Source organism: Lupinus angustifolius, chromosome LG06 (genome assembly GCF_001865875.1).
Source record: "Lupinus angustifolius cultivar Tanjil chromosome LG06, LupAngTanjil_v1.0, whole genome shotgun sequence".
Lineage (NCBI taxonomy): Eukaryota > Viridiplantae > Streptophyta > Magnoliopsida > Fabales > Fabaceae > Lupinus > Lupinus angustifolius.
Genome location: NC_032014.1, coordinates 4,266,654 through 4,291,061, shown reverse-complemented (window position 1 = coordinate 4,291,061; position 24,408 = coordinate 4,266,654). Strand labels below are relative to the sequence as shown.

The 24,408-nt window shown below is 33.4% G+C and overlaps 4 protein-coding genes across 11 annotated transcripts; all 4 read left to right on the top strand.

Annotated features, from left to right (window-relative positions):
- On the top strand, positions 303-7,106 carry LOC109349107 (phosphoenolpyruvate carboxykinase [ATP]-like). 2 transcript variants are annotated; one of them, XM_019589785.1, is made up of 13 exons: positions 303-448; positions 668-918; positions 2,028-2,200; positions 2,897-3,050; positions 3,172-3,256; positions 4,450-4,550; positions 4,788-5,086; positions 5,292-5,465; positions 5,562-5,627; positions 6,134-6,312; positions 6,399-6,568; positions 6,672-6,840; positions 6,923-7,106. In XM_019589785.1, the coding sequence occupies exons 2-13, from the start codon at positions 668-670 to the stop codon at positions 7,064-7,066; spliced, it is 1,965 nt and encodes a 654-aa protein (XP_019445330.1). In that variant the 5' UTR covers positions 303-448; the 3' UTR covers positions 7,067-7,106. The 2 variants fall into 2 exon arrangements, with proteins under 2 accessions (XP_019445330.1, XP_019445329.1); XM_019589784.1 differs by having other exon boundaries at positions 662-918.
- LOC109349105 (protein spt2-like) lies at positions 10,403-15,315 on the top strand. 4 transcript variants are annotated; one of them, XM_019589777.1, is made up of 10 exons: positions 10,403-10,546; positions 11,018-11,114; positions 11,227-11,462; positions 12,068-12,185; positions 12,908-12,985; positions 13,079-13,196; positions 13,301-13,839; positions 13,949-14,091; positions 14,664-14,750; positions 15,003-15,315. In XM_019589777.1, the coding sequence occupies exons 2-10, from the start codon at positions 11,088-11,090 to the stop codon at positions 15,106-15,108; spliced, it is 1,452 nt and encodes a 483-aa protein (XP_019445322.1). In that variant the 5' UTR covers positions 10,403-10,546; positions 11,018-11,087; the 3' UTR covers positions 15,109-15,315. The 4 variants fall into 4 exon arrangements, with proteins under 4 accessions (XP_019445322.1, XP_019445320.1, XP_019445321.1 ...); XM_019589775.1 differs by having other exon boundaries at positions 11,014-11,114; XM_019589776.1 differs by lacking the exon at positions 10,403-10,546 and adding an exon at positions 10,594-10,797.
- Positions 16,218-19,496, top strand: LOC109349106 (mitochondrial carnitine/acylcarnitine carrier-like protein). Of its 4 annotated transcripts, none has more exons than XM_019589782.1 (4): positions 16,218-16,389; positions 16,653-16,663; positions 17,825-18,216; positions 18,804-19,496. In XM_019589782.1, exons 3-4 carry the CDS (start codon positions 17,825-17,827, stop codon positions 19,303-19,305), a joined length of 894 nt encoding a protein of 297 aa, XP_019445327.1. In that variant the 5' UTR covers positions 16,218-16,389; positions 16,653-16,663; the 3' UTR covers positions 19,306-19,496. The 4 variants fall into 4 exon arrangements, with proteins under 4 accessions (XP_019445327.1, XP_019445325.1, XP_019445326.1 ...); XM_019589780.1 differs by having other exon boundaries at positions 16,218-16,393; XM_019589783.1 differs by lacking the exon at positions 16,218-16,389 and adding an exon at positions 16,400-16,538.
- LOC109350881 lies at positions 20,509-22,611 on the top strand. Its single transcript, XM_019592190.1, has 4 exons — positions 20,509-20,737; positions 21,051-21,185; positions 21,458-21,619; positions 22,357-22,611. The coding sequence occupies exons 1-4, from the start codon at positions 20,657-20,659 to the stop codon at positions 22,516-22,518; spliced, it is 540 nt and encodes a 179-aa protein (XP_019447735.1). The 5' UTR covers positions 20,509-20,656; the 3' UTR covers positions 22,519-22,611.

Here is a 24,408-nt window from a genome sequence, read left to right as displayed (position 1 = left end):
TTGTCCCTAAACCTGTCCTCAACCCCGTCCCTGACCAATTACAATGAAGTAAAAATTGATAAAGTTATGAATGTTTAATTTTTTTAATTGATATGACATAATATAATTGGTTTGAGACATATTTTGGGACAGCATATCCTTGTCCCGGAGAACTGACCGCTGAGGACAAGGGATATGATTTAACCATGGTTCTCCTATACCACGGTTAACTATTTAACTGTAGTTAAGGTGATGGGGTGGCCCTCAAGCCTATAAAAAAACACCTCAACGTTCTAAAATTTTCATCACCATTCCACAGGTAATCCACTATACAACACCAACGTCGCACTTCCTATGTTCATTTCTGTTACAAGTTCCTTTGTTTCTCATTAGTTCTTTTACTTTGTCCTTGTTTTATTCTAGCTAGCTTCTCTCATTTTCGCACCAGAAGCAGAGAATTAAATCTCTGGTTCGTTCTTCTCTTCCTATACACCACCTTAAGAATTATTTTTACTAACACGCTCCTAATATGAACGTGATTTTAAGAAAAGCGGTATTGGTATTACAGTAGCGATCATGGCCGTTACTTTGATCTTAAACAATGTTTTGATTATATTCTCCTGATCATCTTACATACAAATCTTCAATTCATAGAATATAATGTTTATCTTTGTTTTGGTAGAGAAAGATGGCAAGTAACGGTAATGGTAGCATGACAATGAATGGGAACGGACTTGCAAAAATTCAGACACATAAGAAGCATAGTAACGAGATTTGTCACGATGATAGTGGTCCAACGGTGAAGGCTCAAACCATTGCTGAGCTTCACTCTCTTCAGAAGAAGAGGTCAGCACCCACCACACCCATTGAAGGGACTCAAACTCCATTCGCTACCCTCTCTGAAGAAGAACGCCACAGGCAGCAACTCAAGTCTATCAGGTAACTATATATTCGGTAAAATAATAGTTATGCTGTATTTAAACGTGATCTTAGATAATACAGAAAGTGTCTTTATGAAAAAGATATACAAAATAAATATGATTTTTTTTAGATATTAGACTTCGAAATGATTTACAAATTATTAAAAATAGGTTTCAGGAGATAATAGGGAACTTTTCTTGGGGTCTACTACATTTTAGAAGAAACAAGTTCTAGTATCTCAATTTCTTCCCAAATAAAGGTGCTTGAGTAAAGCCTAATCAGACAAAATTACAAACGTTGTTAACTGATTTTTTTGTAGGTACAGACAGATTCTACCGAATTAGGTCCCTACTTTTTTATTTCCTATATATAGATAAAATATAGTTTATATACCATGTGTATTGAAAAATATTGCATTCAAGACTTAAGAAAACTCAAATGGTATAATATTCCAGATACATTTTCTATCTTTAATTTTATTAGAGTGTCGTGGATCTCCTGTATTCATTGTTGTCTTCAATGGTATATTAAGCTGATCAAAATGTGTTAATTAATTGAGAAAACAAAATAATAAACATAAATTAATATTTATATTATTTTAAGAAAAACTATTGATTATGGATATGGGAACAAGATATTTTTAGGACGGAAGATTCTTGTCCCCTTCTTTAGCTTGCTTCACTGGCACATAAAAATTAACAGTATAACGATTTGTCAATTCCCGAAAAATCAGTTTAAGCAACCAAAATGGAAGGAGGAAAACGGGGTAGTGGCCCCCTATGTATTTAGTAAATCCACGTGTCATGTAACTCCTTGACCATGAAAGTGAGATGGATCTGACGGTGCAAATGGGGTGATGATATTTTCATGCACTTTGTTTGTAGGGGTGGACTCAAACTCATTGTTATTTTAAATTATTTATTAGTAGATGACAATTAATTTTAATTTTATAATGTAAAATTCTAATTAATTAGTAAAAAATATAATGGATAAATGAAAATACAAGTAACTAACGTTGGGTTAGCTTAATTTTCATTATATTTCCCTGGATATATTAAAATCTTTACCACTTTCATTTTTGGGTTCACAATGCCAATTTCTGAATCTATTTAAACTTGTTGAAACAGTGCATCCTTGGCGTCACTGACGAGAGAAACTGGACCAAAGGTGGTGAAGGGAGACCCTGCTAGGAAGTCAGAAACCCCAAGGGTTTCTCACGAACACCATATCGCTCCCACCATTGTTGTCACTGATAGTGCTTTGAAATTTACCCATGTCCTCTACAATCTTTCCCCTGCTGGTACTCACTTGTTTTTTCTTAATCTTTTTTTATTATTTTCGTACACACTTTTAGAACTAATTCACATAATAATTATTGGGCTCCTCTATCCTGATAGAACTTTAACATGCTATGAGACCCATAACTCTTCACCAAATCCGACGTGATTTTGTGAAGGGCATGTTTGGAAGTTTTACTTGTTATTTTTTTACTATATATATATACACATATATTCATTTTGTTGATCCTATGGAATTAGTCTCATGCGTGTGTGACATCATACTTGGCCGCGTTTTGGGATAACATCGTATTGTACATCTGGTGTACGAAAATGAGTTCGTACCATCACCCTTTGATAAATGTACTTGAACGAGTCAATAATACAACTATATACAAGCGTAATTTTTTTAATTTTCTATTCCTAATATAGGATCTTTTATCTTCATAATTATTTTAGGGGTTGAATTTCTGATCGATTTCTATTCAACGTTTTCTCATTCATGCCAACTTCATTTACTTCTTGATTTTTTGGTTTTGAAGATGTATAGTAAAATTACATATTCTGTTTGAATTTGCGGCCGACTAATGGCCATGAATTTCCTATGAAAAGTAAACTATATGCTGAAGTTCTTGGGTTAACTAAAAACTAATTGTTAATGACTTAATGTCAAATTATATATCATTTTTCTTTTGTAATTGGTTTTGGATTTGGTGCAGAACTTTATGAACAGGCAATCAAGTATGAGAAAGGGTCATTCATCACTTCATCTGGGGCATTGGCAACTCTTTCTGGGGCCAAGACAGGTCGTTCTCCCAGGGACAAGCGTGTGGTCAAGGATGATGATACCGAGAATGAGCTTTGGTGGGGAAAGTGAGTACTATGTTTATGTCTATACCAAGTTCCTCACCACTTGTATATATCTTTTTTGCCTCTTTTTCATTTTTCTGTCTTTATTCATATTTGATACCATAAAATTCCCTCGACATTGTAGGGGTTCCCCTAACATTGAGATGGACGAGCATACTTTCATGGTTAACAGAGAAAGAGCCGTCGATTACTTGAACTCTTTAGACAAGGTACTGCTATTAGTCCTGTTTTTCTTGATCATTATTAAGCCTTCTTTCATTCTAAAAATAATAATAATTTTCACTAATTGTCCAAGACGTACTGTATCATTTTAAGGTATAATATGTATCTTAGAAACGTATAAGAACATATATGACATAGAGTGTAGAAGAATACCAAACTCACTGATAAAGGCTTAACACTCTTACACCACTTAATAACTTTTTTTAATATATATATATTAAGATAAATATATATATATATATATATATATATATAATTTAATAACATTAATATATACATAAAAGCACCGTATATATTATATCAGTTCAAGGTTCTGTTTTTGTTTTGATATATATAGTTATCATTTTGATAAAATAGGATGGTGTATCTTATAATTGGCTTTTAAGATAGTGACCTGGGGATGGTGCCTAAGTTGTATTTTTGTTCAAGTGGGGAAAAGGTTACCTGATATCTTAGCTGACATGATAATGTTGTGGTTTGCCATTAGCCGTGGTTCCTATTTATTATGGAATATGTCCCTTTCATACTGTTAAGAAACAGAAGATATACTTCTATTCCATACTATTTGGTCATAAAAATCATTCCTCAGCCTCAGGGTTCATGAAGATGAAGGATATATTCTTTTGCTTTCCCAATCACAAGATAAATTGGTTAGGTTACAGTAGAAAAATTTACCCAATTGTTTGGTTCATAGCTGCTATTATATCAGCCCCCACACAATACTTAAAATGACAAAATAATAGTAACTACCTCTATGAAATTCCCCCCTTTTCCAGACCCCATTTGTTATACCCATGTCTCCCAAATATTCTGTGTTCGCCGTGACGTCCTTTTAACAAAAATAGTATCATTTCAAGAGAAAAATGATACTCTTGCATCTCTTTTATCGGTGTATGAGGTGTAGGGAGGAGAAAGATAGGTAATGAAGAACAAGAAGTGATGGTGATATGAAAGGCAAAAGGAGATATAAAGGAAAATAAGGTGTAAAAAGGAAAAAATTGTAAGAATATAGTAGTTGTTTCAAGAAATAAGCCCTGTTGTGGAATTTCCCTACAGATGAATGAGAGTTCTAACTTCTAAGCCAATAATTTCTTTCCTTAAGTAACATACTTTTTAAACACCTAGATGATCATTTCAATTACCAGTGTTGTAAATAATGACAATGGTGATTAATTCGCAGGTATATGTCAATGACCAATTCTTGAATTGGGACCCAGAGAACAAAATTAAAGTCAGGATTGTTTCTGCCAGAGCTTACCATTCCTTGTTCATGCACAACATGTAAGTGAAGAAACTAAACAATAGTTTACCATTTCCAACACTCTTTGTTACTTTCTTCTTCCTTTCAGACAAAAAGGTATAAGGCCTGCCAGATAAGTGCCCCTATCGTTAACAGACTTAACATTTATATATATTATATGTAGTTATGTACATAACATATATATACAAATCCCTGCTGTGTAGAGGATTCATGTTAGTTTAGTTTAGTGTACAATTGGATAACTGGGTCGGTGACAGGTGTATCCGACCCACGCCTGAAGAGCTGGAGAATTTTGGTACTCCGGACTTCACTATATACAACGCTGGACAGTTCCCTTGTAATCGTTACACACACTACATGACATCCTCTACTAGCATAGACCTTCATCTTGCTAGAAGGGAAATGGTCATCCTTGGCACACAATATGCCGGGGAAATGAAGAAGGGTCTATTCAGTGTCATGCATTATCTCATGCCTAAGCGTCACATCCTGTCACTACACTCTGGCTGCAACATTGGCAAAGATGGGGATGTTGCACTCTTCTTTGGACTCTCAGGTATAGTATCAGATCAGCAGATCAAATATGCTACACTTCCATCGGAATGTAGCTACAACCCAACTTCCCTACGATATGTTCCTATAGCCATATGACTCCACTGTTTGCTTATACTTGACTATTGATATTAGTTATGGCTTGTGTTGTCATTTTCCTTTAGTTCTAATGGATATATTTTTTGTTTTTATTTTTTAATTTATTTTAGGTACGGGAAAGACTACTCTATCTACAGACCACAACAGGTATTTAATCGGAGATGATGAACACTGTTGGAGTGAGACTGGTGTCTCCAACATTGAAGGTGGTTGCTATGCCAAATGCATTGATCTCTCAAAAGAGAAAGAACCTGATATCTTTAATGCAATCAGGTTTGGGACAGGTATTTATCCCAAGACTAGTTTTAACCAAACATCTTTGCTTTGTTTGCTGCTATATGAAATGCATTTTAACTATTTTTCTTTCACTTTGTTGTTAGTCTTGGAAAATGTGGTGTTTGATGAGCACACTCGACAAGTAGATTACAGTGACAAATCAGTTACAGGTATATATTGATTTTTTATACAAGTTTTTTAGAGGTTGATCACGATTGTGATTGTGCAATGACTTGTACGGCTTCAACTTTCTATTAAAATATTTGAGCTGTAGCTTCCAACCAAAAGGATTAAGCTGTGACTTGGTCATACTCATACCAAAGGAAAGTTGAGTGAATAACTTAATGTGTACTTGGCATGATGATGTTCCAGATTAGTAACAACTAATCTCTTAGATTGCTTAGTAAAGTAGTAAACCTTCTATTATGCAGCAAGAGATAAGGATGGAATTAAATAAAGAGATAAGGAATTCACACAAAAAAAATCAAACCTCTACTTGCTAACATTCTGGTTGCAGTCCCATTTAATTAAATTTGATTAATTCTTAGTCTTTATTCAGGAAAGTGGACTAAAATTGTATTATAGTCTTATCTGTTGTTTCATGCATAGGTGTAGCTTATAATCATCAATTACTATATATCCCTGTTGATAATAATATATGGTATTTTTATTGCAGAGAATACTCGCGCCGCTTATCCTATAGAGTACATTCCAAATGCTTTGTTGCCATGTGTTGGTCCTCACCCAAAGAATGTCATACTTTTGGCATGTGACGCATTTGGCGTACTTCCACCCGTTAGTAAACTAAACCTGGCACAGACCATGTATCATTTCATTAGTGGATACACTGCTTTGGTAATTAACCACATTGACTTACTTCACATTATCTTAGTATGTTAATTTATAATTCTCACCATCCTTTTCTACAATTATTACTCTAGGTGGCTGGCACAGAGGATGGTATAAAGGAGCCACAGGCAACTTTCTCAGCTTGTTTTGGTGCTGCATTTATAATGCTACACCCTACAAAGTATGCAGCAATGCTTGCTGAAAAGATGCAGAAACACGGTGCTACCGGATGGCTTGTTAACACTGGCTGGTCTGGTGGCAGGTATGCTTTTTTAATTGTGATCATTGACATATAATTTTTTGGCCATGGATAGTATTTGTACTCATCTCAAACCTTTATTATTGTCTTTGTGAAACTACTGCAGCTATGGTTACGGTAGCCGTATCAAACTACCTTATACAAGAAAAATTATTGATGCAATTCACTCTGGAAATCTCCTGAATGCAAATTACCAGAAGACTGAGATTTTTGGGCTTGAGATTCCCACTGCACTAGAGGGAGTCCCTTCAGAAATTCTGGAACCTGTGAACATGGTTAGTTGTCCTAAAATCTATACCTTATTCTACACTTTGACAATATCCTTTTTCTAACATTAATGGGTTTAATTGATTGCAGTGGTCAGACAAAAAGGCCTACAAGGAGACGCTGTTGAAGCTGGCTGGATTGTTCAAGAAGAACTTCGAAACCTTCACCAACTACAAGATTGGCAAAGATAGCAAACTTACAGAAGAGATTCTTGCTGCTGGTCCAATCTTTTGATCATTTAAGAGTCTAAGACAGTGATATGAAATGTGATTGTGATTTTTGGGATGGTAAAATAAATCTTGCATGTGGTATAGTTTTTCAGCATTGTTGGGTCCTGGTTACGTGTAATATGGATATTTTGGTACTTTTCTAGCTTTGGAGTGAATGGAATTAACTTTCTTCTTGTCTTCACACTTTCTGTCTTCCATTTCTTTTATTCTCTTTAGCAAGAGTTTATTTAATTAATTTTATTATACGTCTAAAATATAATCAAACATGAATTAAGATTAACTTTACGTTTAATTGTGGATTATTTAGATATAATTGGAAATAATTTAAATTTGTATTTTTTTTACAAGTTGAATGTTAGGAGAATTTGATAATTATAGAGTTAATTTATGAGTGGACATTAATAAATGGAATTAATATGTATACACAGTTAATGGAAGTATTTTTCATATTGTCAGTAAATTATCCACCATTGATTTATTAATTATTATTAACTCTCAGACAAAAATAATACAAATCAATGATGAGTCTTAATAAATATTTAAACTGCATATAAACTTAGACATACTAGAGTGTGTAAAAATACATCTCAGGATGCTTCTGCAACTTCGTTTGGTGGCTTTGTGAGCATCATGGTTCCTCAACTGTGCTAATGATAGAGTTTTTGGCTATTCATATGGCTCTCCAAATATCTTGGGACAATCATGCGAATTAAAAGTGACTAAGCCTTTAAAATTATCAAAAAAGAACTAGTTGGATGATTAAATTTTTAACCATGAGGAGGAATACTTTCACAATTAAGATTGTATGCAAGATGGTTTTGGTATATATTAGAAAATTAGAACCTAATCAAGTAAACTGATTGAGTTTAATAAATATCATTTTGATCTTAAGAACTAACTTGAATCAACTTGTGGTTGAGTTTGTTTGGACTTTGGATAGTTTTATTGGTGAACGTGTAAAATAATTATCTCTGTACAAAATAGAATATAAGAAAGTATTAATGTTGCACTAAAATAATCCACTCAAATCAATATCGTTCTTTTGAAATTCACATCTTGCTATCATCAGCAGTTTTGTTAAAACCGTACCGGTTATGATACTGATATAGTGGTACAGTGGTTCAGTAATTAAACCGTATGCCGGTTAAACCGGACATACCTACTTATATTTACATATATATACATAAACCTATAACCAAAAAAATTCATAGATACTCAAATTTATAATTCATATTTATAATTTACTCAAAATTCACATAAATAAACAACTTTAAGTCTTTAACAAATTCAAAGTCTAAAATAAAAAGCATATATCAATCAAAAAATATCACTTAACAACCACAAAATATAAATAAATGACATAACTTTACAACTCACTCTATAAAACAAATAAATTTTTAGAGTTTTAACATTTAACATCAATGAGTCAAAATTGTCTTATATGAATATTATATTTTTCTACCAAATCCTATCTTTAGACAGTACTCCAAGATTACATTACACAAATGTCACTGAGATTGCACACGAATGTTAGGAACCAAAATGTGTAATCTAAGTATGTCTTGGAAGCATGTGTCTTGAAGTGTTGAAGAAGAGTTGGAAAGATGAGTCATCCTTGTAATGGGTTTTTAAGTTTTTTTTAAAAAAAATATATGTGTATAAACCGATCGGTTTAGTAAAATATCGGCCGGTTCACCGGTTTTGACCGGTTTTGACTGGTTTTGGACCGGTTTTGACCGGTTTTGATACTTGGCCGGTTCAACACCTATACCATACCGGCTAGGGGACCAGTTCACCGGTTTTCCGGTTGAACCGGCCGGTACGGTACGGTTTTTATAACTATGATCATTAGGAAAAGTAATAGCATATTATTCTAAATTTGAATATCATATTAATCTTCGTAAAAAACTATAATATTTTTTTTAAGTGAAAGATGTGACGACTTAGGGTTAGTACCATAATAAACTTTGAACACTATCCGTGGTTACTCTTTGGTCACCTGTTTTTTATTCAAAACGCAGCTGTTATCATATAAGTCAATTGGATAAACAAATTTGCATTACTTGTACAAGATGTCCAATTGTCAAGTGGAGGAAAAATAATCATAAAAGAAGGCGTGTGTGAAAAATATTCAAAAGATAGAGAGAATTGATAATTTAATTTTAATTGAATGAAAATGAGAAAGTTCATTAAGGTTCAAATGTTAAATATTCTACCGAAAGACGTTAGTTCAAGTGGTACATGCTTGATTCCCCTTAAGCAAAGTCTTGGGTTCGAGTCTTGTGAATGAAAAAAATGTCCGCTGGGAGAGTTAGCCCTACGTACCTGTGGATGTTTCCGGCTCGGATAGGATTGCCTCCAGTGCAGGATACCTGTGGAAAATAAAATAAAAATGTTAAATATTCAATTATTAACAACAATATTTGTTAAATATATTATTGGGAGAAACACTTACATCCTCCTAAAAATGATTAGTTTCTAATTCATAAAATAAGAAATATATTTGATTATAAGAAAGAGATGTATGCATTGACAACAATGTTGTGATAATCGGACTGGACGGAACGGTCCGCCAGGTTTAACCACTGACTAGACTTGAAAACGGCTATAATTTGTAGTCTTAACTGAGTGAGGGGTTGGACCGTTTTGAACTGGAGAAATTCTGGTCCAACCATGTTAAACTCAGTTAAACCGCAATAACTCAGGAAGTGAACCGAGCGGTTCACTTAAATTAAAAAAAATATAATACTATTTTAATGTTTTGTTTTACTCTAGTCCAAAAAAATTGAAATATGTTATTTCAATATAATTATATATAATTATTAAATATATTAAGTTTTTTATTTATATATTTATAGATAAAAATGATAAATTATATATGAAGTCGTACGATCCGATTAGACGGTTTAACTGTTTAAGCCGGTTAAACCTAATATGAGATATCTTTTGATTTGATGTCCGATTCGGATTTCACAACATTGATTGACAATATAAAAGTTTTATACATTATTAGTCTATTAACCATAATTTATTTTCAATCATTATTGATTTTCTTTAATGAAAGTAATATCAATAAATGATAAATGATATATTAACACTGTATAAATATAAATATAATGCTATTTGATTATAAGAAAAATTCGTTATAATATTAATATTAATGAGAATTTAATTGGAACAATCCATCATGCACCATTTAATAATTTCTCAAGAAAAACGCAACCTACACTTTTAAAATTAATAATTGGGCCACGAATTCTTTGCATGGCACGTACATGCCCAATATAAATACGTAGGAACATGTTATCCTTATATGGTTTGGATCAGACAACAATTGGCGTGATAAGGGGTTTTGTCGTATAGTTGGGAGGGGGAGGGAAGGGAAACGCATCGAAAAGTACCGAACACAAAGTTATAAATATAGACCCCTCCCCCTCCGTTCTTTTACTTCCCTAATCTCCACTACAGCTTTTCACAAATTACGGTAATGTTCTCTTCTCATTCTCTTCCTCAAATTTCCATTTCAATTTCTTTTAACTTCACTTTCTATTGTTCCATTTCTCCTTATATTGCTAATCTCCTTTATTCAAATTGAATTTCCTCCGAATTTTCACCCGATTCGGCTTCCTTTGACGAATATGAGGCGTTTCTTTTACTGGGTTTTTTATTGCATATGTTTTCAGTTCTGTATCTCTGATCCTCCGAGTCTGCAATTTGGGAAAAAAATCAAGCACGGTCTTTTCTTTTTACTTTTCTTTCATTCGAGCGAATTGTTCATGCCGTAACCCTAATTTTAGTGTTTCTGAAAAAAAAATTTCTTTTTTTTTTATATTTGGGTTCTTTTGTTTACCTTCTATTTCACAATTTCACACTCTCAGTTACAGTGGTGAGAATCTGAACGTCAATATCTAACCCTAATTTTGTATTTGTTTGTGCATTGGTACCAAGAAGACAGTTCTTCAATCAAACGTGTAATCTAGTCTCCAAATAATTTGTCACTGGCGATTCTCTAGTTTTTACTTGAAATGGCAATGCGGGGCTATGACAGAGAAGTAAGTACTGTAAACTTTAGGGATTGAGATTCCCATTCTTGTTCTTTCTTTTGAGTTTTTTTTCTTCCTTCATTGAATCATTTTTTTATGATAACTCGTATCATTCTTGCAGGAACCTGAGGATTATGGTGATCACGATGATTATGAGGGTGAAGAATATGAAGAATATGAAGGGGAAGAAGAGGAGGGATATAAAGAGGAAGAACCTCGCAAGCCCACAAAGGAAGAACTGGAGTACCTTGTATTGAGGCAAAGATTGAAGGAATCAATCAGAAAACAGACGAAGAAGGAAAGTAGTTCTTCCCTTGCAGATTCCAGTGGTAGAAAGAAGAAACTTCCGTATGATAAGTGAGCCTTGCAACCATTTAACAGTGTACATTGTTGTGTGTGCTAGAACCACATTAAAAAAGTACCCTGTATTGACTTGGGATTGGCTCCGGACCTCAATTTTTTTCCTATGGTAGTAAGTTCTATTCCTCCTTCTGCCAAATATTGTGTACCAATGCCTCAGGTTCGGTGGCATTGTGTTGACAAAGCTGTTGCTGGGATATATACTCAATATTATATAAGCCTCATTTTACGAAGGCTTTCTATGCGTGTGTATATATGTATGCCCACAATGCCTCATTTAACAATGTATACATATATGCACACAATGCCTCATTTAACAGTGTATACATATATGCAGACAATGTCTGTACTTGTTTAATTTCTATGCGTGTGTATACATGTTTAATTTTGATTGTGTAATAGCTTCTATCTTGTTTAATGTTCAATTATGCATGAGTTTTGAAATATCTGTTATTTAAAACTTCATGCTTGTATAGGTAATAATTATACATGCTTTGTGCCCTTCGTCAATGTAGTTTTTGTTTGTTAAGTGTGGATAGGATGAAAGTTGTTTGTATGAATGATATTTTAATATACTGTCTTCAATTTTCATGTTGGTGCAGTTATGGATCCTTTTTTGGCCCTTCTCAACCAGTTATTGCTCAGAGAGTAATCCAAGAGAGCAAGTCATTATTAGAAAACCAGCATCAGGCATCCAGGCCGGCTAACTCAACTCACACTGTATTTGTTTATAACCCTTGTTATGCATTATGTATAAATCCTTCTTATTCCTGTTCTATATGATACTAGCAATCTTCATTTCAACCCATTATATTTAGGTGTAATTTGACTTATTTGTTAGGTATGCTGAGTGTTATATGTACTGTGATGTCATGTGCTCTAAATTGACTGTTTGGGCTCTAATTGCAACTGGTCCTGGTTTCTCACATGGCAAGGTTCTAAAAAACTAAACTAATAAATAAAAAACAAAGTTCCATACATAGCTTGGTCCATTTAAATATATTATAAAGTTAGAGGTATCCTGAAGGATGCCAAAATTAGCTCTAAAAGTGTATATGCTTTTACTATTTTTTGTTATTTGTTGATGTATTAATTTATCCTTTTTAGGTGAATGATTATTGTGTTAACTTTTTACACTTAAAGCTTGTTAAGCATGTCTTTCTATTGTGAAGCTCCTAGGGAGTCATTACAGAAGTGTGATTTAACGCCAATTTTCTAATCCCATCCACAATGAACTGAGTTGTTAAAAATCTCAGTTTCTTGATGCATTGTTTTGTACTGTTTTTCGTTTTTCAATTTTCTAGTCATCTATTTTTGCTCAATGCTTTTCAATATTTGGTTTTCACATTACTGGCAATATGCAACAGTTAGATGTTCTGTAATGTTTCTTTACCTTGTAGTATTTATGTGATGCTGTTTTCTCATTATAACCTTGTCTGCAGAACAAGAACACAAATAGAGTTCCTAATGGAGGATTGAAGTCTTCATCTCATAGTCAGGCACCACCCAAAGTCAGTGAGGTATTGCAGCTACTGTGTGAAGCTTCTCTTATAATGTAACCTTTTAGTTGCCATATTCTAAAATGATTGTGATGAACTCTTGTGTTCAAACAGAAGATAATTAAAGCCCAAAAAATCAAGGGTACTAGAGATTACTCATTTCTTTTGTCTGATGACGCTCCAGTGCCTAAGAAAGAGGCCCCTCCACAGAATATATCTATGCGCAATTCTGGTATGTTACTGGCTGGTTAGATGTTTATGCAGTGTTTGATGTCAGGGTTAAAATATGTTATTGTAATTGAGGAAACTGATTCAAGGTTTTTGCTGATGTTGAAGAGGGACGGCCAGCCCAAGTTACAGCGAAGAGTCAACAACCTATGATGAATGGTGGCAAGCTTGTTCGTGGCAGTGGCGATGACCGGAAACCTGTTTCCGGGGCTAGTCATTTGCATCCTCAATCAGGGTCCAACTATAAGTTAACCTCTGCCAGTAAGGCCAGTAATGCATCAGCTGATTGTAGAAAACAGCTCAGTAGCAGCAGTGGTAATGGACCAGCTCTTTCTAGAAAACAGCTTGGTAGCAATAGTGGTAATGAGCCAGCTGGTTCTAGAAGACACCTTGGTAGCAACAGTGGTAGTGGACCTGGACGGCCAGTGGAGCCAAAAGGCCTGCCTTCAAAGAAGCCTGTTAGTACCATGATGAATAAATCATCTACACCTGGTATTAGAAGCCTTGTAAATGGTGGGCACAGACCGAGCCCTTCAAAAGTGCATTCGTCTTTTCCAAAGCAGAATGTCGAACAAAGAAAGGACTTAAGAGAACAGAATAAACCTAAGTTGGTGCCAAGACAGCCATTAGCACCATCAAAAGCCCAGGTGTGATGCAATATACGTATACTCATTGATGCATGCAAAGTGTTATGGATTTTTTGTTTGAATTTATACTATAGCTTCTTATTAAGATATATGTTCTCTTGCTTGATAGGTAAATAAGCCACCACTTAAGCAAAATCAAATGCATTCTAAGTCGCAAGATCATCACCCCAGGAATAAGGTTGTGAAACGACGCGCCGATGATGATGTAGAAGATGGAGTGGATATTAGGAGTATGATCAGATCAATGTTTAAGTAAGCTCTTCCTGTTTTCATTGATAATGCAGATAATCTTGATTTCTTTATACTGTTTGTGTGTAGAGATTTCTGAAATAATTTTTTTGAATCTTCGAATTATGTTGTTTGTTGTACATATCTTCATTCCCACACGATGACAAGCAAGCAATTATTGTTACCATCTAGCTGAAGCTTGCCAGTTAATTTGTCGACGAATGAATTCTTCCACATTTACGTAATACTTTATAACCTAGATAAGGATTGCTGGGGTAGACCTTCAGCTCGGCTTTAACATAGAATAAGGTTAGCCATGTACGCAGTTCAATTATGGCTGTAGATCTCTCTGGTTCAGTTCACCTTTTGATTGATATTGTTTTTTCAAGGGTATTTTAACTGCCAATCTATAGCTGTTGAACACATTTTCTTTGCTTGTTTGGAGTCAGAACTGTTTTTCAAACCAACCTATTAAAGTAATGTTCACTGGTAGTAATTATGACAATTTTTGGTGGTGGTGCTTGATTTCAGAGTACCGATTTTGGAACGTTTATGTTAAAGAATAGTTAATAATCACTTTGTTGGAGTGTTTGCAGTTACAACCCCAACAAATTTGCTAACGACGATGACGATGATAATATGGAGGCAGGCTTTGATGAAATCTTGAGAGAGGAAAGGAGGAGGTTTGTTTTTTGAGAGCTTAAAATCACTAAAATATTTATATTTACCTTGTTAATTATTTGTAAGTTATAGTTTTAGTTGTTTATTTTACCCAATACAAGACCTAATGTGAGGACAAGAGCCTATTTTCTTTCATAAAAACTGGTTTTTCTCATGCCCCTCTTTTCTTTTTCTTGATTTCATGATTGCCTTTCAAATGCTATTGATATGTTTTTATCTTTTAGAGAGTTGATAATTTTGTGTGATATTTCTAGTGCCAAAATTGCAAAAAAGGAGGATGAGGAGCAACTTCGGTTGATAGAAGAGGAAGAAGAAAGAGAGCAGAGACGAAGAATGGCCAAGAAGCGTAAGCTTGGCTAGTAGTGCTGGATGCCACACTTGGCTTCCATTGTTTGGTTCAAATGTGAATTTAATTGTATAATTCTTGTGGGAATAATATAGTATAATTTATTTTCATAATATTAATAATACAACTCCGGTGTCCACAATAAATAACATCACTCCACTGTTTGACCGTTGCTTTGTAGTTGGGGAGTATCATACCAGGTAACATTTGATTTTTCCCTCTTGACACGGGAGACATGATAAGAGGTCATACAAAATAGTTTACTGTTGGTTAGTTTATAGCATCTTATTGAGGTAATGTATTTTCTATCTTATACAATCATATGATAATGTAGTTTTTTGTATCGTCTTATTTTATTATCTATCATATCATGTCCGTATTCTATTAAGACCGCCAAACATATCCTTAAGATATGTAAATTATAGTTTTTCAATTCGAAGAAAACCAGTAATTATTCAACTTAGCTCTATATATTATAGGGTCAAAGCTATCTCATGCCAAATTGGGGAATCGCACGGTCTGTACTTTGTAAAAATATTTTTGATTTGATATAATTTTTATTTTTCTATTTTGTCTTTAATGTATTTTTTATTTCTATAAGAAATCATATAATTTTAAGTATTCATCATCAACACATTAATTGTAACTTAAAATTAGTTCTTTTACCTTAAAAAATTTTGAAGGTAAAATTTGAAAATATTTTTATTATATAAAATAAAATATATAAAAATTAAATATTTAGTTGTACTCGTTAACTTAGTCAGCTTGGTAGTAATTCAAGTAATAATATTAAAAAAAATGTATATATTAATAGTGTAAGTTTTTTATATTATTTTTTATTTATTTTTAGTCATTATTGACTTTAAGTTAAAAAATTCTGAACTATGGATGATACATTGACTTAAGAATATGGGTTAAACACAAGAAGAGATCATTTAAATGAGCTTTTTCATCTTTCAACGTAATTTTCTGTTTTATACGTACAATTGGAATCCAATTCCTAACAATGCGTGACTTGCAATGATAGTTAGATCTGATTAAAAATATATAATTAAAGTAAGGAGCATAATGATCAATAAGCAAGAATTTCTCCATAATAGTAGTTACGTACATTCTGTCTTTCCCTATGTGTGTTCAGTGTCCATCCACTATAATTAAATTACTATAAAATATACTCTTATTTGTTGTAGCAGAAAGAAAACCAGACACATACACAAACATAGAGATAGAGATTGGCTGATATTGGATTTGTGACAAAATCATTTGTCTTCATCTCTCTCTCTCTCTCTCTCCGTGTGAGTTACTTCTTTTCCGACCCATTACTCTCTTCTGCTTTCTGCATCTCTCTGATTCATTTTCTTTACAATTTGGAATCTCCATCGCTCACAGATTCACTTTCAAAACCTTTCTTTTTTGAGCCTTTCAATTTAAACCAACTGGGCAGGCATCATACAACACTCTTTTCTTCTGTTTTTCTGTTTGTTCATTCCTATTTAACTTTTCTGACAAAAATTGTTGTCTTTGATTTTTTCCCCCCATCCAATTCTTTGTGAGCCAGCTAAAATCACGGTAAGATTCTAGCTTTGTTCAAAAGTCCCTTTTTTTATACTGTACAGTGTATGTAATGGTTGATTGAAAATTAGTGTGCTTGCTTTTATTTCGACCAATTTAGTTACATGATCACTGACTTGATGACTAGCTTATTCCATTGCTAATTGCCCCTCTTACTATATTGCAAGTGTGGTTATTGTGAAGAATTTGTCTTGTGTTGTGTATTCAATTTAACATTAAATGAGCAAAACTTTAATAAGCCAGCCTTTTTAATAAAAGAATACTTCTTCTTTATGAATATATCAATCATGCAATGGATATCTAATTCAATTTATATTAACTTTTTGTTTGCCTGAGGAAGTGAATGCTAAGTAATACGTCGCTATTTTATATTCTATTAAGTAAAAAGTATAAGCTTTCAAATTAGTATTTTGTTGATCCTTTTCCCCCTTTAATAATGTTTATGCATATCTTATGAACATGAGTATTCTCGATAAATAGAAGGATCACAAATTAGAAAGTCTTTCAACTCAGCCTGTTTTCTTCTTTAAGTGGTTGAGTTATATGAATGGAACATAACAATATCAATGCCTGCAAATGAGCCATGAGCTAGTTACAAGACTGGATGTGTCGATTAAGTTGTGTTTTGCCTAAAGCACAACCTTTTAGATGTATGACAGTGAGGGGCGAGTCTCATCGCCAGGTAAGGTTGTTTGCATTGTGACTTGACGGTCACGTGTTCAAATCTTGGAAACAATCTATTTTCTTGCAAGGGCAAAATTGGGTACGTCTTCCCAAGACCCTACAATGAGGAAACTTCATGCACTAGGTTGCCTACATCTGAGTGCTTTAATCTCATCATGCCCTTCTTAAAAAAAGTGTGGACCAATGCGCGAGACTGACATTATAATTCAGATGTTCCAATAGTTCACCTCTTGCTCCTATTTTACCCTGAAAAAGTTCATGTGCCTCAAACTTCCAATTCATTTGTATGGGACATAACAAATTTAATTAGTTACAAAGACACAAGGGATTGTATTCTTGAAACACTAACACCAAAAATATTTGTTTGAATGGGCTGTTTTTTCTTAGATCATACATTTATTGTAATGGAAATTTTACCTCACACATTCAAATTTCTTAATCCTCTTTATCATTGTTGGAATTTTGATTTCTTAGATGGGAGATGTGGCTAAGGACCTCACAGCTGGGACTGTTGGAGGGGCAGCACAGTTGATAACTGGACACCCTTTTGACACCATCAAGGTCAAGCTCCAAAGTCAGCCTACACCACTCCCTGGCCAGCTTCCTAAGTATTCTGGTGCAATTGATGCTGTCAAGCAGACAATAGCAGCAGAAGGCCCAAGGGGTTTATACAAAGGTATGGGAGCCCCACTTGCTACGGTGGCCGCGTTTAATGCTGTCCTTTTCTCAGTAAGGGGACAAATGGAGGCAGTGCTGAGGTCCCATCCTGGTGCCCCCCTCACAATAAGTCAGCAAGTTGTTGCTGGAGCTGGTGCTGGAGTTGCTGTTTCCTTTCTAGCTTGCCCCACTGAACTGATCAAATGCAGGTCAGAAGTCACTGATGGTATTTTTAGTGTCATGACCCTTTTTAAGTCTCATTTTCCATGTTTTCTTTATATATCAACTTGTATATGAATTCTGAATATTCTTGTCTCCTTTCTAACTATTGTAAGAGTTTTCAGTTTATGATTGGACCACTTTGGGAAGAATAACTTTTCTAGAATTAGTTGTTCCAAGTTCATGTATTTTTTTCCTGTTTTGCTATGGAGAATCTGTTCTTTTCTCTTCTTTCAAGTGCTTATTTTTAGCTAATTTAGTGTACCTTTGGATATAATCTTTTAAAAAGGTGATTTTTAAATAGCAAAGTATTTCTTTTCTCTCCTATTTTTCTGATTTTTTTTCTGAAGCAGCTCATTCTAGCTTCTTAGCAAGGGTTAGCTATGTTAATTATGTCTCATGGTTGACATAAAATCAGACAATCATATGAATAAGCTGAATGAAGTACTTTTGTTGATTAATCTTTATTAAAATATTCCTGAATTTATTTCTAACATTATAATTTATAAACTTAACAGATGCACTAAGATAAGAATTGGTTTTCTAATCAACTGTTTTGTTCCATGGTAAACATCAGGTTGCAAGCACAAAGTGCACTCGCTGGTTCTGGAACAGCTACATTGGCAGTGAAATATGGAGGACCAATGGATGTAGCCAGACAGGTTCTCAGGTCAGAAGGCGGCGTAAAGGGCCTATTCAAGGGCTTGGTTCCCACTATGGCACGTGAAATACCAGGAAATGCTGCAATGTTTGGTGTATATGAAGCATTAAAGCAATATCTTGCAGGAGGCCCTGATACCTCTGGACTAGGTAGAGGTTCTCTGATTGTTGCTGGTGGATTGGCTGGAGCATCTTTTTGGGTCATGGTTTACCCAACTGATGTTGTTAAGAGTGTGATTCAAGTAGATGATTATAAAAGTCCAAAGTTTTCTGGTTCAATTGATGCATTGCGAAAGATTCGAGCTACTGAAGGATTCAAAGGCCTTTACAAGGGTTTCGGTCCTGCAATGGCCAGAAGTGTTCCTGCAAATGCAGCATGCTTCTTGGCATATGAGATGACAAGATCAGCTATGGGATGATTGATTCATATAGAAGGCTTGATATAGGGTACTATTGAATAAGGTGTTTCTTTCTTTTTCTCTTTTATATTCCTAAAACCTTTCTATTTCATCTATTGCAATTTAGTCACAAAGGCTTATATATCTTCCCCTATTGCTTCAAGGAATCATTATTTTACCAGTAGTAATGCATGCACCCTTCAATTTTAGAATTGTGTTTTTCCTCATGATTGAAAAATTATTAGTGAGCAATATTAGGATGGAATCATTTGAACTTGCAAGGACCGGATTACTCCTATACTTAACTAACAAAAATATTAGTTTGAACATTGAACTGAAAACATATTAGGTGCAGACATTGTTTCCAAATTTTGAAGTTGATGGCCATATTTTTATCCAGTTGAGTGGATTTGGAAGAGGGCAGAATGACACTCTTATATCATTTCAGTGTCAATGGGAGGCATGGTGTTTGTATTTCGCTGAATTATATTCGTCTTAATCTTGCATAAATACATTTTACATCAGAATTTTTGTCGGAAGAGAACATGTGAAATCTAATCAATTAGACTATTCTCAATTTTGCAGAATTTAAATGAAAAACATGGTTTTTGATTATACATATACTTTGATCGAATGCAAGATTCAATGAAAGAGTGTTAATGATCTTCACGCATATAAACTACTAGTTTAGAAACCTGAGGCTGATAGCATATGAGCCAGATACAAAGGTTGATGTCACTATCCTAATTCCTAACACATTATCTCATTGCCTAAAATGACTTAATTTTGGAGCTCAATAGACAATAATATACTCACCAAATAAGCATTCAAACAGACAGATACTTAAAATAAAAGGAAATAAAATAATCATTTTTAATGATACGACAGCATATCATTTGATGCAAGTGCAATATACCTTAACTTCTAGGCTCTTATTTTGACAATAATAAATAAAGATTCTGACAGCCACCTTAAACAATTTTCATAGTAATATCCCTTATTTTTTTTGGGTAACTAATATACCTTAACTTCTAGCCCTTTTATACAACAGAAACTTTGGGCCTTAACAAATAACTCACCACTGCTAGTGTACCCTTTTCGCAGTATTTAGGAGATTGTTGTGTTATTTTTCAACAAAATCATCAGAAAGAAACTGCCCGTAGCTGAGTGCCATGTAACATAACAAACCAACGTATGACCAGCGAGGTGTAGTCAAGAAATCTCGCTCCAAGTAAAACGCGGGAATGAGTAACTGTGAGTTGAAAGCTATGTTGATTATATTCTCTTTGCTTGGGTGAGTGATCAAAGAAACCACTACATATATAAATACACATAACATTTATCATTTCTTATAACACAAACAATCCCAAATATGGATGAACCCAAAGTACCCTCTCGATCTCAAGACTCCTCCATCCCTCTAATTGCTAGATTGGATCATTTGGAGTTCATTGTGAGATTTTCACTCTCTCAAACTCCTTTTTCACAATCCACAACCCAATCTTTTTGTCCTGTTTATTTACTTATTATAAAGTTTCTAAATTGTGGTCACAATTGTACTTATATAATCCTTCTTAATTGTATATATAGCCCATTACATAAGTACCCTCAATATTGCTGCCGCAATTCCAATTGCTTACTGCAATTTAGAATTTTGCTTATTGTAAAGAAATCAAATTTGTCACAACTTTATTTTATTTTTTCAAATACTTATACTAGCATTATATGAATACATATATAATATGTATTTGTGGCTATCATGACAGATGAAATATTTAGAGAGAAAACAAAGAAGTGGCAGCAATGTTCCTGCTGACAAACCACCTCTTGATTTGGCTAAGAAAGAGAATTACTTAACATTGTTGGATCGGGTGGCATGTCTTGAGCACAGACTTTACCAGGTGAAATATTAAGTTCGGTCAAGTTTTGCATAGTTTACATGTTTGTCAATATATCAACAGATTCTGTCATGGTTAAAAGAGAACATGTCTTCATTACTTATCAGCATATTTTCTGCAATAAGCATACAATCAGAAAAAAACAAAACTGGTGACCTGAACCGCTTGCAAAAAATAAATAAAATTGCTTTTCTGGGGTTTTAATGTTTTATCTACGATCAATGCTAATATACAACTATATTTGTATATACTAATTTGTTACGTTGTTCCTTTAGCTTTTCCTGGAGATGGATTCAAATTCTAGCTCTCTCCATTTGTCACATGTTTCAACAGAAACTTCTGGGGAGTCTTCATCCAGCCAAGGGTCCAAGGGAGAAACATTTTACTCATTTCCAACCTTCAACAATCTCCCTAATAATAGGACAATGGAATTGCAGGTAAAGAAAAAAAGCACTACTCAAATACTAGTGAATTTCTCATATTAATATTATATTGTTCATGGTTGAAACACTAAACTATTACCGATGTAACGCTTTTATTATTATACTGTCACTACCCAGTGGTCAAACCAAGCTTCACATATTTTTTCTTATGCTATATTAATTAGTGATTGGGGTCTTGGACCCTGGATCTTTATGTTATCCTGTTATGGAAAGGTTGTACAATAATAGAAACCTCCCGGTATGAGAAAAGTATTTTTTTTTTTATCACAGTGTCCTTCACACTCAATGATACACTCAATTTCATTTGGATTAGAATACTTTCTACTTGAGCTTTTGTGTAGTATATATAAGACATACTTAACATGAAAATTAGGATGGAGCTTAGGCCAAAACCCCACATACTACGCACCCTTTTGCCTAAAAGCAAGTATGCATATACAAACAAAAGGTACAAACCACATATATTTAAATGGAGCCTCTAGTATGTTCTCCATTACTTTTTTACGTTGATTCTATTTATTTATATTAAGCAGTAAAGACTAAAGAGGCTGCCATTAGTTTATGATACAAACTCATATATTACTAAATTTTATTCTTCGTAACTTTTAGAAAGAGTAAAAAAAATTATAAAAAAACAGAAGTCGTTACTTGGTGTTGTTGATGGTTAAAGAATCCTATGCATGAAGTTAATGGAATAAACCCCAGAAACGATGGTTGATATATTGGTGCAGGAAAAATCTGAGACTGTACAGCATCAAATGAAAAAATCCAGTCCTCCTAAGAAGCAAGCGGTGAAGAATAAACCAAAGAAGAGTAATGAACAGAAACACAAGGGTGGAAAGAAATCGAAACCTCCTATTGCTTGGCCACATTTAAAACTATTAGGATGCTAATTAATGCTATAACCATTTGATTAATTTATTTTACTACTTTTGGAGTTGTCCTGCACATTAGTGTTAGACTTATTATATCTTTGTGGCTGAAATTTGGTGGTTTATTGCTCTATGATAATAAAATATGTTTGTGTTGGATTTTGTTTAGATTCGATTCCTTTTAAATTCTGTGAGTATACATATCTTAGAGTGCTTGGGGAAATAAACCACTTCACAATTTTAAGAGTCAGAAGGCCATGTGAAAGCATGACCTGCAATAACACACACATCGTTCTAGATTCAAACAACCCAAAATTGCTAATTATTTGAGTTGAATTATTGGAAATACACCATCCATCTCATCCTATATAGGGAGTTACTTAATGATAACAATATGTTATTATGAGAAATGAAAACAATTAATAGATACTATTAAATCTTATTTAAATGATTAAAATTAAAATATATATTACACATATAATTATCATATGACTAATAACTAACATTTAATTATAATTATTTATGATTAATGGTAATGCCAAAGTTATTATTCTCAATTCTTATATGAGAATCACTTAACAAAAAAAATTGATACACTAATAATTCAATTTTCTATACCCAAAAAATAACTTCTTAAAATTTTATAGTGACTTAAATAATTAAATATAATATTTCAAGAGTACTTTTTCTTGCACTACCATATTGAATTTTGATATACAAAAACCTTGGGATTATATTTACATAAAAATGTTCTACTCTAGCTGGGTTGTATGTTTATACTTACACTAGCCAATTATCCAAGGCAAATAATAATCAGCATCCAGTGCCAAATGAGGGATAGAGATCAGTTGTCTCAATTCTATTCTTATATCCTGTCTCAACCAATTGAAAAATGATAATTAAATAAAATTAAATTAATAAAAATAAAAACCAGCTTTTATATTAGTAGGTATAGTGTTATTAAATAGGATAGAGGAATATATGTTTTTTGGAATAGAGGATTCCAGTTGAGGAAGTAGGTGCATATGAAGATGGAAAAAAACAATTAATTAAGGAGTTGGAATCTGATACACCCACTAACTAATAAAGGTTAAATGACAACTTCATGATTATGCCTTAACAATTGTATGGGGCACATATATAAAATAACTAAGAAAATTGAAAAATATGATATTGTGCTTATTACTTTTCATGGTACCATTTAAAAAGGAATATGATGTTGTAACAGCGTTTGCTGCTACTAGCTAGCTAGGAGATCATTTCATTACCACAAAATTTAAAATGCTTTATACGGCTTTCTTCTTTTTTTTGTATTTATGATTCGTGAATCTTGGGGTTTAAATTGACCAGCTTCAAAATGAAGCAATAACGAGTTTTTATTTTATTTTCCCAAAAGAAGTTGGAAAATTGAAATTAACATCATCAATGTGGATGTCACAAGGAGACAAAGGCCCTACTTAGCTGGAAACCCGTGGAATGGTGTGGAGAACCAGATTATTTAATTTTGGAAGAGGACACAATCTAATTTAGTTTTTGTTTATGAGTTTGATGTTTCAAAAGAAGAAATAAAAAAAATTAGGGTCATAAAATATTGTGGAAAAATTCTGAAAATTTTAATTTTTTCCTCAAAAATCAAACTAGCAATCAAGACTATTAACTAAAATAATCCAAATTATCTCTAGTATCGGAGGTCCAATATTATATATAATGATGATACATGTTCTTCAAATAATATAAATTTTTAATTATTGTTAAATAAAAATTTATAAATTAATAAACTTGTTGTAATATCATATTCTCATATTTTAATTAGGGGTGTAAAAATTCAGTTCGGTTCAGTTTTTGGTGCATTTTAGTGATCGAATCGGCCAAAAACATATCGTTCGGTTCTGCTCAATTAACTGCAAATTT

Bases quoted from the DNA above. Each gene is read 5' to 3' on its own strand.
- LOC109349107 (XM_019589785.1), top strand. From the start codon at position 668: ATGGCAAGTAACGGTAATGGTAGCATGACAATGAATGGGAACGGACTT. The intron at 2,201-2,896 runs GTACTCACTTGT...GATTTGGTGCAG, and splicing joins CTACAATCTTTCCCCTGCTG to AACTTTATGAACAGGCAATC. The intron at 4,551-4,787 runs GTAAGTGAAGAA...GGTCGGTGACAG, and splicing joins TCCTTGTTCATGCACAACAT to GTGTATCCGACCCACGCCTG.
- LOC109349105 (XM_019589777.1), top strand. From the start codon at position 11,088: ATGGCAATGCGGGGCTATGACAGAGAA. The intron at 11,115-11,226 runs GTAAGTACTGTA...TCATTCTTGCAG, and splicing joins TGCGGGGCTATGACAGAGAA to GAACCTGAGGATTATGGTGA. The intron at 14,751-15,002 runs GTTTGTTTTTTG...TGATATTTCTAG, and splicing joins TTGAGAGAGGAAAGGAGGAG to TGCCAAAATTGCAAAAAAGG.
- LOC109349106 (XM_019589782.1), top strand. From the start codon at position 17,825: ATGGGAGATGTGGCTAAGGACCTCACAGCTGGGACTGTTGGAGGGGCA. The intron at 18,217-18,803 runs GTCAGAAGTCAC...GGTAAACATCAG, and splicing joins ACTGAACTGATCAAATGCAG to GTTGCAAGCACAAAGTGCAC.
- LOC109350881 (XM_019592190.1), top strand. From the start codon at position 20,657: ATGGATGAACCCAAAGTACCCTCTCGATCTCAAGACTCCTCCATCCCT. The intron at 20,738-21,050 runs GTGAGATTTTCA...CTATCATGACAG, and splicing joins TGGATCATTTGGAGTTCATT to ATGAAATATTTAGAGAGAAA. The intron at 21,186-21,457 runs GTGAAATATTAA...TTGTTCCTTTAG, and splicing joins TTGAGCACAGACTTTACCAG to CTTTTCCTGGAGATGGATTC.